The sequence below is a fragment of the Nomascus leucogenys genome, chromosome 15 (genome assembly GCF_006542625.1).
Source record: "Nomascus leucogenys isolate Asia chromosome 15, Asia_NLE_v1, whole genome shotgun sequence".
NCBI lineage: Eukaryota > Metazoa > Chordata > Mammalia > Primates > Hylobatidae > Nomascus > Nomascus leucogenys.
In genome coordinates this window covers 67,938,830-67,958,688 of record NC_044395.1, presented here as the reverse complement: position 1 = coordinate 67,958,688, position 19,859 = coordinate 67,938,830, and the positions used below count along the sequence as shown (strand labels likewise).

At 41.3% G+C, this 19,859-nt stretch overlaps 1 protein-coding gene across 1 annotated transcript; it reads right to left on the bottom strand.

The window, feature by feature from the left end:
- Positions 1-1,958: 1,958 nt before the first annotated feature.
- Positions 1,959-3,903, bottom strand: RBMXL2 (RBMX like 2). The gene has a single exon (XM_003254881.3). The coding sequence runs from the start codon at positions 3,738-3,740 to the stop codon at positions 2,559-2,561; it is 1,182 nt and encodes a 393-aa protein (XP_003254929.2). The 5' UTR covers positions 3,741-3,903; the 3' UTR covers positions 1,959-2,558.
- Between the last annotated feature and the right edge of the window lie 15,956 nt (positions 3,904-19,859).

Sequence of the window (19,859 nt, the reverse complement as noted above, 5' to 3'; positions counted from 1 at the left end):
CTCCAACTTTACTAGGCATTGCTAAAATTATTTCCAAAATGATTGTATCAATTTATACATCTATCAAAAATATAAGTCCTTTGTCCACTTTCTTCCTGGTGTTTTTTTCTTCTTACTGATTTTTAAGCATTCTTTTGGAAGCCATTTCAATGTAAATATATTCTTCCAATTTATGGCTTGAAATTTCACTTTGTTAATAGTCACTTTTATCATTAAAATACCTTAATAATAATGTGGAAAATTTTATCAATATTTTACTTCCAAGTTTGTGCTTTGTGTCTTAAAATGGAATTCTCGACCCCAATGTGGTGTATACATTTCTTCATTTTCTTCTAAGTGTTTAAATATTTCCTCTTCACATTTAAATCTTCAAACCATCTGGAATGTATTTTTGTGTATGCTGTTATGGCATCTCACTTTATCTTTTAACAGATAGTCTTTTTTTATTTTAGAAGTTCATTTTGCCACCAATGACTTTTAAAATTACCTCTGTTGCATAATGTGACAGAAGTGGACTTGTTTCTAGGATCACAGTTTTGGTCTATTGGTCTGTCTATCCTTGTTTGCTGATATCATACAATTAAATTGCTAGAGCTTTGTAATAAGTCTTGGTATCTGTAGGATGAGTGCTTCCTAACAACTGTTCATCTGAATTGATTTGGCTTTTCTTGCTCTTTATTCCATCATGCAAATTTGAGGATTAGCTATATCTCCCATTAGTGTCTCTTTTCTAAATACTTGTTTCTTAATAATTTGCTGGTGGTGAAATGAAGCTATTGATTTTTTGTGGTTGGTTTACCAAATCTTTTATTATTCCATCATTGATCAACACAAACAAATGGTGTTATTCGGAAAGAGGGGAGGGGAGCTGTGTGAAAAAAATCATGAAGTGACTTCATTTGAAGTTGTTTTTCCAAATTAATTTGATGAGGTTGAGAATAGTTATAATAAAGTCTTCCCAACCATGAGCATATCGATCTCTTATAGTTCTTCTTTTATGTCCTTTAATAAAGATTAGTAATTTTTTCATAAAGATCTTACATATTTTTGCAGATTAATTCCTGGATCATTTTTTAGCTATTTCTTGCATTTGATCTTCTGAGCCACTAGTGTGTCCTCTCCTTTAATGCATCTACTTTATTACTGTCAAAAAAAATCATGTTTTTAAAAGTTGTGTATGTGAGTGTGTTGCATTCAGATCCCTTTAAGTACTTTTTGTTGTTGTTCCTTTATCTGTTTCCTCCAGCAATTATTACACTGAACATGGGTCATAAACCTTAACCTGATCCTTCTTTCTCTGGTTGCTATAGTCCCTTGACTGTACAATTACCTTTCTCACAGATAAATTGGGGAATCCACAGGTGCTGAATGGAAAAGATGTTTAAGAGGAAACTTACGTTCCTCTTGACAGATCTTGGAGAAAGACTCTAATCTTTTTCTGTTGAAGCCCTTCTCCCCACCTTAAAACTAGGAAACAACCCATCCAACCCCTCGCCTTTTGTGGACAGGAAAACCAGCCCCTTCATGCCAGTCTGAGATCCTCAGAGGTTGAAACGCCAAGCTCTTTCAGGGATTCTCTGACCTTTGCTCCTGAGCTCTGAAGCTGCTCACTTTTGATTCCTCCACCCCTAAGGGAAGAAGCTCAATTCTCTCCACAGGACTCAGTGGCTGGCTCTAGAGCCAAAGGCAAGTAGCTGGGAGTTAGGAATGGAAGCCATTATGGTCCCCAAATCCACCATTGGTTTATTTTCTACTTGTTTCTTAATAAATTTGTTGGTGGTGAAAATGAATGCTATCAACTGAAGGATTTTGGATTTGCTTGTTTTGTAGCTTTGTGGTTGGTTGGCCAAACCTTTGATATAGTATTCCACTGTTGTTCAAAACATAAATAGTACTTTTGGGAGTGAGGGGACAGGTGATCCTGTAGATTCCCAAAGAAAAGGCAAAAAGGCAAAACATGGCCAACATTATCCATTTACTTTTCAGATTTACGGAGTGAATATAATTTTCTTTACATAAACATTTTATCTGAATCACTTTTGTTGTTGTTGTTGCTGGTTGTTTGGTTTTTAATACTGGAAACAAAGATTCAGTTTGAAAGATACCCTGAAATCTTAAGAGTAGCATACACCAATCCCTCCCACTCTCCACCCAAAATCTAGTTGGTTTAAATGAGCAGAATGATCCATTTTTCCATTTTAGGTGAGCAGATGTTTATGAAAGATCTTAGAACTGTTTGCCTCATTTATCAAGAAAATTTACAAGGGAAGAAGCCACTAATCGAATTTCTACTTGTAAATATAAGAAGACTAGTACTCAGGTTCAAACACTTTTAACATGAGCTTGTTGAAAGAAACGTTAACAATTCCAAAACTAAATTAAATGAATTTTAAGTTTTTTCTCCCAAAAGCATAAAAATGGAGACGATCTTAACAAGAAATTCTTAAAAGGTAAAAACAACTCTTCCTTGTACTAGTCCTTGGGTAGCTACCATAAAACAGGTTCTTCTTTTAGTTAGTTTCTTTGAAAAGAATTTTTGGTCCCAAGTCTGTTCCTGCTTAGTATCTGCTCCGGCCTCCTCCTCTCTCCAAGCGGCCTCCTAGACGGCCTCCTCCCCTGGGCACTCTGCAGCCTGACCGGCTGTAAGAATCACGCTGGGGAGGGCAGCCCCTTTCCATGGACAGAGAGAGCCCACGATCTGGTCTGCCCACCCGGTCTCGGCCCCTCGAGTAGTGGTCGCTCCGGCCATAACTGCTGCTGTAACTGTCGCGGCCGCCGCTGTAGGCATCGGGTGAGCAGCCCCGGTACTCCTCGTAGCGGCCTCTTCCTCCGTAAGATGGCGGTGTCCCCCGTCCTGGGGCGGCGCCGCGCAGGTCTCCGTAGCTCTCGAAGGGCTCTCGATAGGAGCCTCTGCTCAGATGATCCCCGTAGTCACGGTCGCGACCCCCGTAGCCGTCTCGGTCGCTGTAGCCTCTCAAGGGACAGTCGTCCCGGACACTGGAGTGGCCGTAATCTCGGTGGGTGTACTCTCTGGGCGAGGGGGCAAAACCCCGGGGTTCGCGGTAGTCTCGGCTCGAGTAGCCGTCTCTGGACGAGTAACCCTCATCCCGCGGGCCCAGGTAGGGGTCGCGGCGCGGCGGCAGCGGCTCCCGGCGCGGTGGGCCTGAGTAGCTGTCTCGCCCCCTCACGGCCAGGGACCTCCCGCGCATTCCACCGCCGCTGCTGCGAGCCGGGCCCGACGGCGCGGCCCTCTTGGGGGGTGGGCCGGACCTGCGCGGCGGCGGCGGCCCGCGCTTCATGGGCATCCGGGCCCTGGAGGGCCGCAGGTCGAAATCCCCCGCGTAGCCGCCGTCGTCATCGGGCCCGCCCCGGGATGGGGAACGCCGCGGGCCGCAGCCACCCCCACGGGTTCCGCGCAGGAACCTCGGGCGACCGCGGCTGCGGGGAGGCGGCGGGCCCCGCCGGCTACTCTCGAATGCCGGTTTGGTGGCCTGGGCCACCTTGATGGCCTTACCATCCAGGGACTTGCCGTTCATGTCTCTGGCGGCGGCCTTGGCGTCTGCGGGGCTTTCAAAGGTGACGAACGCGAAGCCCCTCGACTTGTTGGTTTCTCGGTCTTTCATCAGGAGCACCTCGACGATGCGGCCATACTTGCCAAACTCGGCTTCGAGGGCTTTCTCGTCGGTTTCGAGGTTGAGGCCCCCAATGAACAGCTTCCCCGGGCGATCCGCTTCAACCATGTTTGCCGGTCGAACGGTCGGTCAGTGGCGGTGGGAGGCGATGAGGCGGCGCCAGTCGCAGCCTTCGAGCTCGCTCGTCGAGGGCGGCTCCTACCGGTCAGGCGGCGCGTAGTCGCCGAGTCCCCGGAACCGCAGCCTCAGCCCCGCTGCAGGGTGCGCCCCTACTGCCTGTGATTGGTCGGCTGTCTCCAGAGGGCCGATTCGCCGTCGGGAAAGTCGGCAGTTTTGTGTCTCCTTTTCAGTCTTTAACTTCCTGTTCACCTGACCCGGGCTTAACGGCTTTAATGGCCTTCTGAAAGCTCAGGGAAAAGCCGTTAGGTGGAAAAAATTTTTTTCTATTACTTTTAATGAGAACAATTGTAATGATCCCAAACCTAAGCTATCCAAACCATTTTCAAACAGAAAAAAAAGTATGAATTTTTTAAATTATTACTAAAATTATTAAGTTAAAAATCATTTTTCCATTATTAAAAATAGAGTAATAACAGTTTACAAGTTTAAATTTTACCTTACTGATCTTTTTAAACTAATCAGCTTTTAGCCTTGTCTATCCTCTGTTTTGATTTTATTTGGTGCTGTTGTCTTTATTTTTTCTACATTTATTGGATTTGTTTATATTATTTTGTTCTTTTTTTTAAATAAGGCACTTAGCGCATTAAGAGTTTAAAAAATGTTTCTTCTAATTGTTATGTTTAAGGTTAAAACTTACTCTCTATGCACTGGTTAATATCATGCCTTGAGCTGTAATATATGTTGTTTTCATTGTTGTTCAGTTCCTAAGATTTTCTCATTTTTATTATTTCCTTTTTGGACCATGTATTAAAGAAGTATGTTTGTAAATTTTCAAACGTATGTACCTGTTGGTTATTTTTTAATATGCTGTGTACGATATCCATTGTTTTTCGTTGAGACTTGCTTTGTGACCTAATATGGTGTAATTAATGTTCCATATATACTGAGCAGAAAGTGTATTCTCTAAATGTTGGACAAAGTTCTTTCTTATTTTGTGATATTTAAATCTTCCCTTTTCTAACTTATTTTTTATTTGATAGAATTGGCAAACACTAGAACTGTCTTAAAATTTACCATAATTGTGGATTTGTAAATTTCTCTTTGTTTTTATGTCTGGTTTTTGCTTCATGTAATTTAAGGTTATATTGTGAGATATATAAAAATTGAGAATTGCTACGTATTTCTGGTGAATACCTTTTTTATGTAATGATCCTCATTATTCATAAAAATCTTTTTACCTTAGTCCATTTTGTGTGATGCTTATATCTTTCGGTACTTTTGCAATTTCTTCCTAAATCTTTGCTATCAGCCATACCTTTCCTTCTTCCTTTTTTCCATCTTTCTTGCCTTTTCTTGTAGTAAGTGATTTGTCTTTGTTTCTTTTTCCTCCACTATGGAAGAAGTTATGCCTTCTATTTCTACTTTTTTGAATGACTGCCCTTAATGTTTTTATTGAATGCTAACTTAAAAATGCTAAGTTTATAAATTTACTTATAAAATCAAGTTTACTGCTTAATTTTTATCCATGTAACCATGACCCACATTAAAATCTATAACATTTCCATCGCTCCAGAGGGTTCACTTGTGCCACTTATTAATCAAACCTAACTGAGATATGCTCTCCTGGCACAATAAGACCAGATAGCCACACCGAAGTTTGCAGCAGGAAAAAGGAGGGCATTTATTTGCAGGTCTCCAAGCAAGGAAGACCAGGCAGCTACTCTTAAATTCTGACCTCCCTGATGGCTTACAGGTAAAGGTTTTTAAAGGAAAATGTAAATTTCAGGAAAGCAGAAGTTACAGGCAAAATCATAAGTCAATACATGGAGGTTACACATTGGTATTGGCCCAAAAGAGAGATATCTCTTGAAGTGGGGGGCTTACAGGTCATAGGTAGATTCAAAGATTTTCTGATTTGCAGCTGGTGAAGGAAGAGAATTTGCAGTCAGCAGAAAAGAATGAGCTTTGGCTCCTGAGTGTGACTCCATCCAGGCCCCTCAGGAAGATATTTAGAACAAAGAATGGTTGTCAGAGTTTAGTCCCCAGTTCCCTCTTATCTGAGGTCTACCTGCCTGTGGAATTGTTTGGTGGGATCTGGGTTTCTGAAAGACAACTCAGGGACATATGTTAAGAAATTATATTTAGTGTCTATAGGGGAACAAAAAATCTCCTGACTCTTAACTTCCATGGTTATTGTTTTAGGTTCCTGTTACTTTCTTGCTTATCAAGTTCCTTATTCATTTAAGGAATTTGATGAAGTTCCTTACCTTCATTCCCTGGGGCTAGCTAGATGTTCCTTTAAAGGAACTCCAGATTTTCCTTTATTTCCATATTTGTGGGAGAGGGGTTGCAGAGGCCCCTAAAACAGGGTCTCTGCTCTGCAAAAAATGATAGGATCAAGATCAAAGTTTGGGCGAAAACTGGAATGCTTACACAGGCTTTATGTGAAATAATTGTGTCTCTTTTACCTGAATGTATTTTGGGAATGGATATTGTGTCTGACTGGGGACTGTTTCCCTACCTAGTGCTATAAAACACAAGGCATATAAATTCCATCTTTAAGCAATATTAGTTATATTTGCTAAATAGGAAGGAACAAGATTGTTCAAGCCCACACAGTATAGAATAAAACCTGAAGTGCTAGGATGCACAAATTCTGTGTACAGTGGACCTGTGTGAAGGGTAGATTAGGGTTTGTGGCAAAAGCCTGGAGGGCCTCCCAGCAACAACTACAGGGACTTTGAAGTGGAGAATTTACATCTGAGTCAATTACTAGCTCAATCTCAGACATTCCCTGAAACTTCCTCATGACTGAAGAAAATGTAATAATCTTATTATCTTATATCAATTAGGATAGTTATTGTCAAAAGCACAAAAAGAGTAAGCGTTGGTAAGGATGTGGAGAAATTGGAACCCCTGCGTAGTGCTGGTGGGAATATAAAATGGTACAGCCACTATTAAAAACAGTACGATCTTCAAAAAATTAGGAATAGGATTACCATAGGATTCAACAACACTATTTCTGGATATATAACCAAAAGATTTGAAAGCAGGTTCTTAGATATTTGTACACACACACACGTAGCAACAGTATTCACAATAGCCAAGAAGTGGGAGCAGTGCAAGTGTCCATTGACAGATTAATTAATTTAAAAACGTAGCATAGTCAGCCCTCCATATCTGTGGGTTCTACATTTATGGATTCAGCCACCTGAGGATCAAAAATATTTCACAAAACACTGTGTATGTACTGAACATGTACAGACTTCATTTTCTTGTCACTATTTCATAAACAATATCTTATAAAAACTATTTCTGTAGCATTTACATTGTATTAGGTATTATCAGTAATCCAAAGATGATTTAAAGTATATGGGAGAATATGTACAGGTTATATGCAAATACTACATAATTTTATATCAGGGACTTAGCACCCCTGGATTTTGGTATCCTTGGTGGTCCTGGAACCAATTCCCCATAAATACCGAGAAACTATTCAATATACACATAAGAAAATATTATTTAGCCTTAGGGAAGGAAATTCTGACATACACTACGACATGGACGAACCTTAAGGACATCATGCTAGGTGAAATAAACCAGTCACAAAAAGACTAATACTGTAGGATTTTACTTATATGAGGTATCTAGTTAAACTCATAGAGACAGAAAGTAGAATGTAGTTGCCAGGGGCTAGGAGGGGAAAATGAAGAGCTGTTGCTTAATGAGTACAGAGTTTCAGCTTTGCAGGATGAAAAAGTTCTGGGGATTGGTTGCACAACAATATGAATACACTTAACACTACTAAACTGGCTAAGATGGTGAACACAATGTTGTATGTATTTTACCACAGTAAATACGAATAAACCTAACACTACCAAACAGGTTAAGATGGTGAACACCATGTTATATGTATTTTACCACAGTAAATATGAATATACTTAATACTACCAAACTGGTTAAGATGGTGAACACCATGTTACATGTATTTTACCACAGTAAATATTAATACACTTAACACTACCAAACTGGTTAAGATGGTGAACACAGTTATATGTATTTTACCACAGTTTAAATTTTATTGAAATACAGAGTTTTTCCCCACACCAACCAGCTCTCCAGCTCCCAGACACCAACTGGGTGTCCTACAATTCAATTTTGACACTAACTACCTGAAGTATTGCAGACCTCAAAGGGCTTATTTCTACAAGATTACCCCCAACTTCAGACACCAGTCACAAGAAGTGAATCCCCAGATGACCTACACTTCTTATCCGACTTGGTCACAAATTGGGGAATTGCCACAACCCTCTCTTTGGGTTTGATAATTTACTATGATGTCTCACAGAAATCTGGAAAACACATTTCCGGTCTATTATAAAGATTATGATAAAAGATACAGATGAACAACCGATGAAGATATACATAGGTCAAGGTCTGGAAGGGTCCAGAGTGTAGGGGCTTCTGACCCATGAAGCTGGAGTGAGCCACCCTTCTAGCAAGTGAATGTGTTCACCAACCTGGAAGCTCTCCGAAGCCAGCCTTTTCGGGGTTTTTACGGAGGCTTCATGACATAGACACAATTGATTAAGTCAATCTCTAGCCCATTTCCCCTCCCTGGAGGATGGGGTGTGAGGCTGAAAATTCTCCACCTCTAATCATGGCTTGGTATTTCTGGTGACCAGCGGCCATCCCAAAGCTATCCAGGAGCCCGCCAAGAGTCACCTCAATAAAACAAAGGGTACTCCTATCTCCCAGGAAGTTCTAAAGGTTTTAAGACCTCTGTGTCAGTAACTGCGAGCAGAAACGAAACATATTTCTTATGTCAAAATAGGAAAACACTACTGGAGGAGCAGGTAGACTCTTTTCCCCAGGACTGACTTTGGAATATTGTGAGGAGGTGCCAGATTCTATACTATGGATAGTAGCCTGTGAATAGTTCTCAAATGACCAGCAGAAAGTGGTTTGGTTTATAAATAGCAGTTTCAAGGTGAATGGACAGCATCCTATTTGGAAGGCCACTATGTTTGAAGAACATAAAAACAAACCAGTTTGATGGGCAACATTATGTGCTATTTTCCTTATAGTGATAGAAGAATTGAACAAAGATAAAAATCCCCCACTTGAGATTTTACTGCTTTGTGGATGGTGACCAATTGCCTGACCATATGGCCAGAGAGAGAGCAATGTAAAACTGCCTATTAAAGGCATACCCATAGGAAAATCAGCAAGAGAATTTGGGGAGGAGTGCATTAAGGTAGAACACATTGGTACCCAACAGAAGAATCCATGTATAGGTTCAGCAGGTGACTGCAATTGACCAGTAGATATCCCAGTATGCTTGCTTGAAGTGGCCACCTGGGTCCATGAAATGAGTGGACACTGGGGTCCTGCAGCAATGTAGAGATGGATGAACTCTAGACATATTCCTCTTCCACCTCTGAAGCACAAAATACCACTAAAAACTGTTTTGTCTTCCAAAAATAAGAGACAGACACTGCAGATGGCTGTGTGTCAACAGTCCCTGGGAGAAGACCCTGAACAAGCTGGTAGGTGGGACTGATGCTGGCTATGAGGGGGTCTTGATGGGAACAGACACTGGACTTGGCTTTCCTTACCCAGTGATAGATGCAAATATTCAGAGAACTGTCAAAGAATCGGAATAGAAGATATTGCATCAATTTGGACTACCAAGTAACATTTCGTCAGACTGAGTAACATCTCTCACAATCTATAATTTCAAGAATGGGCAGAGAGATATTTTCCTCACAGTAATATAATAATTCAGTAGATAATTGGAATGGGCATTTGAAACATTGGTTGCCTAAAATGGGAGAATATAAAAGCATGAAGAGCAGGCTTACATGCCTTTGCAAATGTGTGCTCACACTCAACAACAAGGAGACAAGCATCTCCTAGATAGATTCCTGGTTTTCTGGTAGATCAGCAGGATAGGGAGTGGGAGAAGATGCTGGTATGACTATGCAGTTTTTCCCACAGGGAAGATGACTGATGACTATACTTTCTTCTTTCTTCCCCATGTCACTTCAACTTTGTTTTTCCTGCTTCATGGTCACAGGCTCAAGGCTGCAACTGCAAGTGCTGAAGGCAGTGATGATTCCTAAACAATAAAGTATAGCTGTATTCTAAACTTTATGTCAGAATTCCTACAGGCCTGATGGGGCAGATTGTGCCTTCACCTCATCTAGAAATACTGGGACTGACCATGAACACAATTATATTGTCTAATGGTAAAAACAGCCCATTTCTATAACTATGTAACACTACCTATGTGAATGGTAGCGGGCTGATGGAGAGGTACTTGCTAGATTAGTGTTGCTGCCTGCAATTAGACCAGCACAGTGGTTGAACCTAATGTCCCTTCCAAAGGTGGAAAAATTTGTATAAATGGAGAGAAGGAGAAATAGTAGATGAGGATAATGCAACAAATACATGGGTTCTGTAATGAGGGAAACTCAATAGTACTTTAACACCTTGAAAGAGGCTCAGAGCAAAAGATATTAATATCTTTTACTCAGTTATATCTGATGCCTCGAAGGGTGAAACCGTCTATTGCTGACACCACTCCTGCTATTGGAACTAGGCAGGATCAAATGAAAGCCTGCAAACTGGAGTGGCCTCATCCCAGGAGACATTTTCACGAAATATGATAATAGACTGAACTAATTATTAAGAACTGAATAGGACTCTAGTAATATGCCAGCATCTTTCGACTTTATTTTTTAGTTACATCTACCATAATGTAATACAGTTTTACACTTGCATTGTTGGTAAAAATTATAATACCAATATCAATAGTCAAATGAATTGGAAAAAAAATGAGTTAAAAGCCTCCTATTCCTATACCACACTCCTTCCTCAAAATGTTGCTCAGACAGATGATCCTTTTGCTATAAAGAATCCATGGTCAAAGACCAAGGGGTATCCTGTGATGTAACAAATATATATATATATATATTTGGTCCTTGTCCTGGTTCCTGGTATAGACCTTCTAAAACCCTTGGAGACTCCTGAGTGGTAGGACTGTCTTTTGTTATCCATAAAGGGCCCCTTTGACCATACCTGAGTTTATGCTAATGAGGTGATTCATAGTGGGGGCCCTAGATTACTGTAGGATGGGGGCTGTTCACCAGAGAAACAAACTCTGTGAATGGAGGGTCAGAAATTTAGCCCTACCTCCCACCCTGACTTTCAGAGAAAGGAGAGGCACTAGAGGTTGTGTTTAATCACTGATGGCCAATCATTTAATCAGTCATGTCAATATAATGAGATCTCATACAAAAACTCCAAGCAGTGGGATTTAGGGAATTTTTAAGTTGATAAACACATGGATGTGCTGGGAAGGTGGCATGCCAGAGAGGGCATGGAAACTGTACACTTTTCCCCCTTCCTTGCCTTATGTACCTCCTCATCTGGATGTTCCCTCCTATCCTTTATAATAAACTGTAATCACAAGTGTATAGAGCGCCCTTGACATAACTAACTCCATCTTAGAAAAAGACTCCTCTTTATATTTCATAGGATACTTTGCCAACAAGGATAAGATGTTTTGTTTAATAAACAAATTAAAAAAATAAAGATGGTATCCAATCACATAAAGACACAAACAAGAACTCTTCCACTATCAGTTCTCATCAGAGGACCCTGTGACTATAAAAGATTAGCCCTTCAGCAGCTCAAAATGGCCATCTTGGGTGATACTATCTTGCAGTCAAAGACTCTGCCTTGCAAGACCAACAGACCACCCAGACCACTTGGCTAGACCAGGATTCTGTCTTCTTCACTTTCCCTGGACTGATTCATTAACCATTTCTCCTAGCCGACAGAGCAGGAGCATCACCATTTGGGATAAGGCCCTAATTATAAAGTTCACCTTAATAAAAAAAACTGCCTAAATCCAAAGGGCATCAGCCTAATGGCTAAGGTCAGCACGATCGTAAACCACAAATAACATCTCCAACCAGAAACATTTCAAATTCCTCCCTAACCAAAGACATGATAGCCCCTAGATAAGACCCCTCTGGCTAGGAAGATGCCAGCCTCAAGATCAACCCGCTCTGGGCCAGAAAGATTTCTGCCCAAGACAACCTCCCCTCCTCCCTGAGAGATTCCAACCCCCCCATAAACTTCTCCACACACATGAACATTCCAAGCTTGTGATAAGCCCCCTCACCCTAAAACCAATATATACTCTTAGTCTGTAAGAGAAAGTGATCCTGACCACAATCGGCCCCGAGCACCTCTCATGTTTTAACTAAAGAAAACCCGTCTTTGACTGCCAAGCCATGTTTTGTGTTTCTTTCCTCTTTCTTTAACTCTTACACTATCTCTTTTTCCTCTTGGTGATAAATATTATTTTGCTTTTGTGGAATGTTTAACATATAACATTTGAATATTGGTTAAGCACACTGCTATGTATGGTTTGTCATATTGACTGACTTGTGGAGTGGCTTGAACCTGTGTGACCATAGCTCTGGCTAGGGAGTAAACAGGAAGTACTATGGAGAATTGTCTCCGTCGGAACTCCAGGTGGCATTTGTGATTGAAATAGCATCAATAAAAGCCTGACATTGTGGAAAGACACAAACATGCATGGACCTGGTTATTTCTAATCTTGCATTGCTCATGACAAAATGTATAGTACTTTCTTGAGTTCTGTGAGTGGTTCTAGTGAATTATTCAATCTGAGGGCATTGTAGGAACCCCCAAGTTGGCTAGAAGACTACTGTAGTAATCAAGGATAGATAGTATATCATTTTCCAACAACAATTCTTAATTTTCTGACACCAACCATGTGTCCTACAATTCTATTCTGACACTAAGTACCAGGAATTAGTGCAGACCCACACTTTAAGGGCTTAGTCCCAATAAGGCTGCCCTCACTTCAGGTGCCAGCTGCAAATGGGGTACCCAGGGTACCTAAACAGTTGCCAAGTTGTTAAATATAGTAAGAAATTCTTCTTCAAAGGTTTAGCTTGCTAAAGTTTCCTTGTCCTTTGTTCCCTGCTTTCAAAGCCAGACTTCCTTACTCTCTGTGTTCCCCCTGCCCTGGTAAACAACTTTCCTGCCAGTCCTTATCTATAGAGCCCACATTCCACATCTGCTACCCATGCTGTGAATTACCCCTCCCATCACAATGGCTTCTCCCACTGACACTGATCTTCCTGCCTTCCCACCAGTGTAACCGCATTCCTGCACTTTTCAAGTTAGCTAACTGGGTTCAGCTTAGATTGTGGGGTCCAACCCTAGCCAATAGGGGAAAGACACAGAAGCAGAAGCTGCATTAGAGATAATAAAAACCCCTGCTTTCCTTTGTTCTATGTGCTCTCGCCCTTGCTCCATACGTAAGATGCACCCTTCTGCAGAAGTAAATTTGCCTTGCTGAGAGACCCTTTGTCCTTTGTCTCAGTGCTAGTTCTTCTTTGTGGCACCGAGCATTTGTTTCCAACACAAGTCAACTGCAATGAAGAGGTTCTAACATATATGGTCTTCATAAATTCTAACACCCATGGTCTAGACTACTTATTTTGAAAAATTATTAAGTAATATTTTAATGTATACTTATAATACCTGAAATTGCAAAAATACACAATGAATATGTGTTTATACACTGTTCTCTATGTGACCATGACAAAGAATGATTACTTTTTATTCCTTTTACAACTAACGGCAGAGAATTGTAGTAGATCTGAATGATGAGTGAAGGTGTGAATATTGGTGAACAAAGAAGAGTACACCAAAGGAATGAGAACCAGTCAAAGAGGGGGCATTCTCTACAGAGCATCTTACTGGCTACATTGACCTCAGTATCCTCCAAGAGGGTAACTGGAACAGGTAACTCTAGATGGGAATTTAGGGGGCAGAGAAGCTCCAAGAGGAAGAAGATAAATGTATCCACCATAGAGGAAGAGAAAAAGGAATCATCTTCTTCCTCTGGCTCCCCAGAAAATCTGCACAGGGCTATGTCCTGACAAGGAAGAGTTGGAGAATGCAAAGAATTGTCTTGCAAATCCCTATCTCCTCAGGGTATAAGTTCCTAAGACAATTAAATGAGACTCTTTACAACTAGAAAGGTCAGGGAAACTTCCCTGCAGCAGAACCAAGTGCCTGTGGCCTGGGACCCTTACTTTGTTTCTGCTATCTTCAGGGATTGAGTTCTGGTTCAATGGTCCAGACATGTGGAACAACCCCATGGTTCTATACTATCCCACAATTCTTCAGTAGTAGGGAGGGAGACTCCCAATTTGGATACCTCCTAGTTTTTAAAAGACTTAATGTAATCTATTTTTTTTTTTTTTGAGATGCAGTGTCACTCTTGTCACCCAGGCTGGAGTGCAATGGTGCGATCTTGGCTCACTGCAGCCTCTGCCTCCCGGGTTCAAGCAATTCTCCTGCTTCAGCCTCCCGAGTAGCTGGGATTGCAAGCACCCACCACCATGCCCAGCTAACTTTTGTATTTTTAGTAGAGACGGGGTTTCACCATGTTAGCCAGGGTGGTCTCAAACACCTGACCTCAGGTGATCCACTTGCCTTGGCCTCCCAAAGTGCTGGGATTACAGGTGTGAGCCACCGTGCCCAGCCTTCTAATTTCTTTAAAATGTAATTTAATCTAATTCAAATTTTTTTGCTTTTTTTTTTTGAGACAGTCTCGCTCTTTCGCCCAGGCTGGAGTGCAGTGGTGCTATCTCGGCTCACTGCAAACTCTGCCTCCCGGGTTCACACCATTCTCCTGCCTCAGCCTCCTGAGTAGCTGGGACTACAGGCACTCACCATCATGCCTGGCTAATTTTTTGTATTTTTAGTACAGATGGGGTTTCACCATGTTAGCCAGGATGGTCTCGATCTCCTGACCTCGTGACCACCCATCTCAGCCTCCCAAAGTGCTGGGATTACAGGCATGAGCCACCGTACCCAGCCTAATTCAATTTTTAAACTTAATTTAATCCAATTTATTTTTTAAATTGTGGTAAAAATGCACAAAAAATTTTCCATCTTAGTCATTTTTAGGTGTATAGTCCAGTAGTGTTAAGTACATTCACATTGTTGTGCAAACACTCTAGAACTGTCTTGCAAAACTGAAACTCTATACCCATTAAACAACCCCAATGTCCCCCCACCCCACCTCCAGACCCTGGCAACTACCATTCTTCTGTCTCTATAAATTTGACTACTGGGAACCCCCTCTGATATGGTTTGGCTGTGTCCCCACCCAAATCTTATCTTGAATTCTCACCTTGTGGGAGGGACTCAGTGGGAGGTAACTGAATCACGTAGTCAGGTCTCTCCCATGCTGTTCTCATGACAGTGAATAAGTCTCACGAGATCCAATGGTTTTAAAAAGAGCAGTTTCCCTGCACAAGCTCTCTTTTCTTTTCTGTAGCCATGTGAGACATGCCTTTCACCTTCTGCCGTGATTGTGAGGCTTCCCCAGCCACATGGAACTGTAAGTCCATTAAACCTCTTTCTTTTGTAAATTGCCCAGTCTCAGGTATGTCTTTATCTGCAGCATGAAAATGGACTAATACACCCTCATTTATTCAAACAGCATGAACCAAAAGAGTGGTTGACCTTTAATTCACATATATTTATGTTACTCCAATGAATGGTAAGCATCCACTTTTCTGGAATCCATTTCTGTCTTTAGGAGAGTGGCTTCAGAGATTGGGACCTTGGCTCAGATTGGCGAAATTGCCCCCTGTGGGCAAAGAACTCAGAACTAAAGGGAGGAATGCTAGCTGTTGTGGGCTCTCTGCACTGTCCAGGGTCCTGCTTTCTCTGGTGATGGAGACCAGAATTGGGGTCACCTCCTTTCCAGCTGCATCCGCGCCCCTACCAGGCGCCCCACGCCGAGTTCCGAGGGCGTCTGGCTCAGGGACACAGAAGGAGGAGCGGAAGGTCAGAGCCTGAGAGCTGATTCGTCACACCCAATTAAAGAAATGTAAAAAGACAACCAGAAACGTGGGGCACCCTGGGATAGAATCCCGGGACTCCCATCGGATGCGATTCTAGGGAGTCTCCAGAGAGCTAGGTGTTTCGGACAGTGACTTCTGCTGGAGTCTGTGGGGCTTCCCATGATAACAAGATCACCTAACTTCACCGAATTGCTGGGAAGTTGGAAAATAATACAAGTGTTCCCTGGAAGAGTAAGATGCTTTTGCTTCTATTCATTCTTCATTCATTCATCAATTTTTATTCATTCATTCATTCATTCTTGAATCATAGCCCACATGTGCAAGAAGACACTGTGCTGTAGGCTGGAAATAAAATAGTGAAGAAAAGGCTCATAGTTTCTGTTCTCATAGAACTTACATTGTGGCCGGGCGCAGTGGCTCACGCTTGTAATCCCAGCACTTTGGGAGGCCGAGGTGGGCGGATCACAAGGTCATGAGATCGGGACCACGGTGAAACCCCATCTCTACTAAAAATACAAAAAAATTAGCTGGACGTGGTGGTGGGCGCCTGTAGTCCCAGCTACTCGGAGAGGCTGAGGCAGGAGAATGGCGTGAACCCGGGAGGCGGAGCTTGCAGTGAGCCAAGATTGCGCCACTGCACTCCAGCCTGGGTGACAGAGCGAGACTCCATCTCAAAAAAAAAAAAAAAAGAACTTACATTGTGATGAGGGAGACAAGCGATGGGAAATAATTACATATCTGTGATAGTGGTAGAAAATAAAAGAAACACGGTGCTTTGGTAGGAAAGGGGAGGAGGAGATGATGATATATAAGATAGAGTGCTCAACCTCTCTGAGGAGGTGATATTTCAACTGCAGGTTAAGGGATCATCCAGAGCCAGCTCTGTAAGGAAGAGGAAGAGGAGCTGAGTGGCCAGAGAGGATCAGGTATGCAAAGGGAAATTCATAGCCTTAATGCTTATAATAAAAGAGAAGGCTGGGAATCAGAAGAATCCAACTTAAGAAGTTAGTATACTAACAGAATAAATTTAGAGATAGCAGAAATAATGCAATAAAAATTCACAAAAAATTAAAAAGAAAACGATAAAACAAAGAATAAAAAAAACTAAAGTTAGTTCTGAAGACTCCATTTGCTTTTTTGACAATCTGACTCGACTCTATTTAAAATTGCAAACCCTTTCTTCCCCAGAGCTGAGTTTAGCATGAGGGGAGTGACTTGCCTGATGCACAAAATTTAAGGAGATACAAAAAAACTTAGTAACCAAGATAAATACTTTTAGAGATAAAAGTTAGTGCAAAAATATCCATAATGATCAAAATATCAAAATTTTCATTTGACTTATTCTAACCATCACCACTGTTCTACAGCAGTGACACTGTTGTAGAACCCCAAAATTTAGGTTCATATATCTGATGTGCGGTAAGTGAAACACTGACACATCAGCACTTAGGAGCAGATAAAAGTTTATTCAATTTGGCTAAAGTGAGAGGCCAGGAGAGACGAGCTCTCAAATCTGACCTGCCTTCGAACATAACTGCAGGCTTTTATGAATAAGGCAGGTGTGCAGGAGGGGAGATCCCCGATGATCAAAACTATCTGCATCTCTAGGGTGATCAAACTTCTGGATGCCCTCAAGGAGGTCTGCATGACCTAAGGATCATTGTTCTTTAAAAGAAAAATGAGTTCATTAATCCTGCAGGTTGCCCCCAGAATTTAGGATATGAAGTTAAACAATTACTAGTGACTATATTCTCTCAGAATGACTCTATACTCCATGCTTGCTTGCATGGAGGAAGAAAATAACAAAGACAAAGTAAAATGAACACATAATGATTTTTTGTAATATAGGCTCAGTTATACCACCAGGCATGTTTTTAATATTTAAATGTTAATTCTTCTAAGTGTATTGCTATTAGTTTAAGATAAGCATTCCTCATCATGTTATAAAACTACCTCACAAAGAGACTTTTATTAAACGCCTTTTCAACGTAAACTGAGGTAATTGGTTTTTCTGCATCATCCAATTAATGTGATAAATTATAATATTCCTCCTATCAGCCCACTCTTGCACTTCTAAGTCACAATAATCAGAGTATATTTTAATTAAATGTTGAAATTTTCAAAAATTTTAATACTGGGTCTTTGCATAGTCATAAGTGACATTCATCTCTAAATTTCTTGATAGTGCTATTAGGCTTGAGAAATAATAAAATCCAAAGTCCTCAACTGACTGAATGGACCCCCAGTTGGCCAAGGGAACCCTGGAAAAACCTTGGAAGCTGAGTTCCCATTCATGTTAGGAGAGACGGGAGGTCAGACACGCCACATTACTCCCTCCCCTTAGTTAACTACCATTAGGCTTTCTTCCCTACAGGCTAAACAGAAACCAGCCCTTTCAAAAGGCTCCACACCCATAATGTCAATAACTAGCTTATCTTCCCAGGTACACCAAAAAGACAAAGATTAATTATTCCTTCGCTCCTGAGACATCTGCTTACTTTACCCTTTTTTCTTCAAATGTTCACCTTATATAAAATGTAGATTTACTGGGCACTAAAGTCTGAAAACTATATAATCATTAATCTCACTGCCACGTCCCCTTTTTAAAGGAAAACATATAAATACTAAACCTCTTCAGATCCTCTATAGAAAAAACAGCCACAGATGAACCTGTAACCCCTATTTGTCCCAGAAGCATTCTCAAGCTGGCTCAATAAATCCTGATGATTTCAGACTTATGCCTCAATCACTCATTTTGGTTGTCAGGTTCTATTATCAATAGTTTTCATCTTTAAAAAATGAATTAGAAAAGCTGTCTTCCTCTATAATGCTCTGAAATGGTTTCAGAACTATAAGAATTTTCCTTTTTCTGACAGTCTGGTAGAAATTATCTTAAATATTTACCTTTGTTGGAGTTTTCCTTGGGCAGCTTGGAAATCCTGTTGTCTGTGAAGGATGAGATGGTGACTGCAACCCAAGGCTAAGATGTGAAAGAGGTGTCACCACTTTGGTGTATACTTCCTTTTCTGTGTTTGTTATAATAGCCCTGGTTAGCTTCCTCTAACTAGCAAGACTGTCCTCACTGGGAATCAACCTCAGTAAAGCCACCTCTCTATGTATCACCTATGCCAAATGTCAGCAGCAGTATTACTGTTTTGTGTGGATATCAGCACCAGTAACATTACTTGCAAATTTTCACGAAAACCATTTGCCCCCTCTGACTGCCAAGGTCTATTCTCCAGTCCTCCACGTTGACCCAGGGGATATTATACATGTGTGATTTCCTGGCCCCTTTCAAGACACACAGGTCCTAAAACTTTGGGAATATTTGAAGCAATAAGTGTTTTTGTATGCTAATGAGATGGCTGGCAACTGGAGGCTCCTGGATAGTTTCACGCAGGTTGCTAGGAGAACCAACCACGTGATTAAAGGGTTGGAATTTTCAGCACTCCCCATCCCGACCTCCAAAGAAGCAAGGGGGTGCTGAAGGTTGAGTTTATGACAATGGCCAATGACTTAATCAATCATGCCTACCTAATGAAGCTTCCATAAAAAGATGGGATTCAGAGCGCTCCCTGGTTGCTAAACACATCCATGTGCTGAGAAGGTAGCACAAGCCAAATGCACAGGGAACCTTCCGAACCTCGCCTTATGTGTCTCTTTCATATGGCTGTTCATTTGTATCATTTGAAATATTCTCTTATAATAAATTGGTAAACATAAGCAAAGTATTTCCATGAGTTCTGTGAGCCATCCTAGCAAATTATGGAACCCAGGGAAAAGAGAGTTGTGGGAACCCTGACTTATGGCCGGTTTGTCAGAAGAACAGGTCACAACCTGGAACTTGCAATTGGTACTTCAAATAGGGGAGAGTCTTGTGGGACTGAGATCCTCACCTGTGGGATACAATGCTACCTCCAGGATGATAATGTCAGAATAGAATTGAATTATAGGACACCCAGCTGGTGTTGGAAAATTGCTTGGTGTGGTAAAAACCCACACATTTTGGTGACCAGAACTGCACGGGAATTGAGTATTATCAAAGAAAAAGTGTTGGTTTTTGCCTTACAATAAGTTAAGAGGCTTTATTTTCTCCCACAGACAAGGAGAAAAACATTAAGTTTGTGGTGAACTAAGGAAGGCCACAAATTCTTTGACACTACTCCCATCAACA

Excerpts from the sequence above, each read along its gene's own strand:
- RBMXL2 (XM_003254881.3), bottom strand. The coding sequence starts at position 3,740 with ATGGTTGAAGCGGATCGCCCGGGGAAGCTGTTCATTGGGGGCCTCAAC.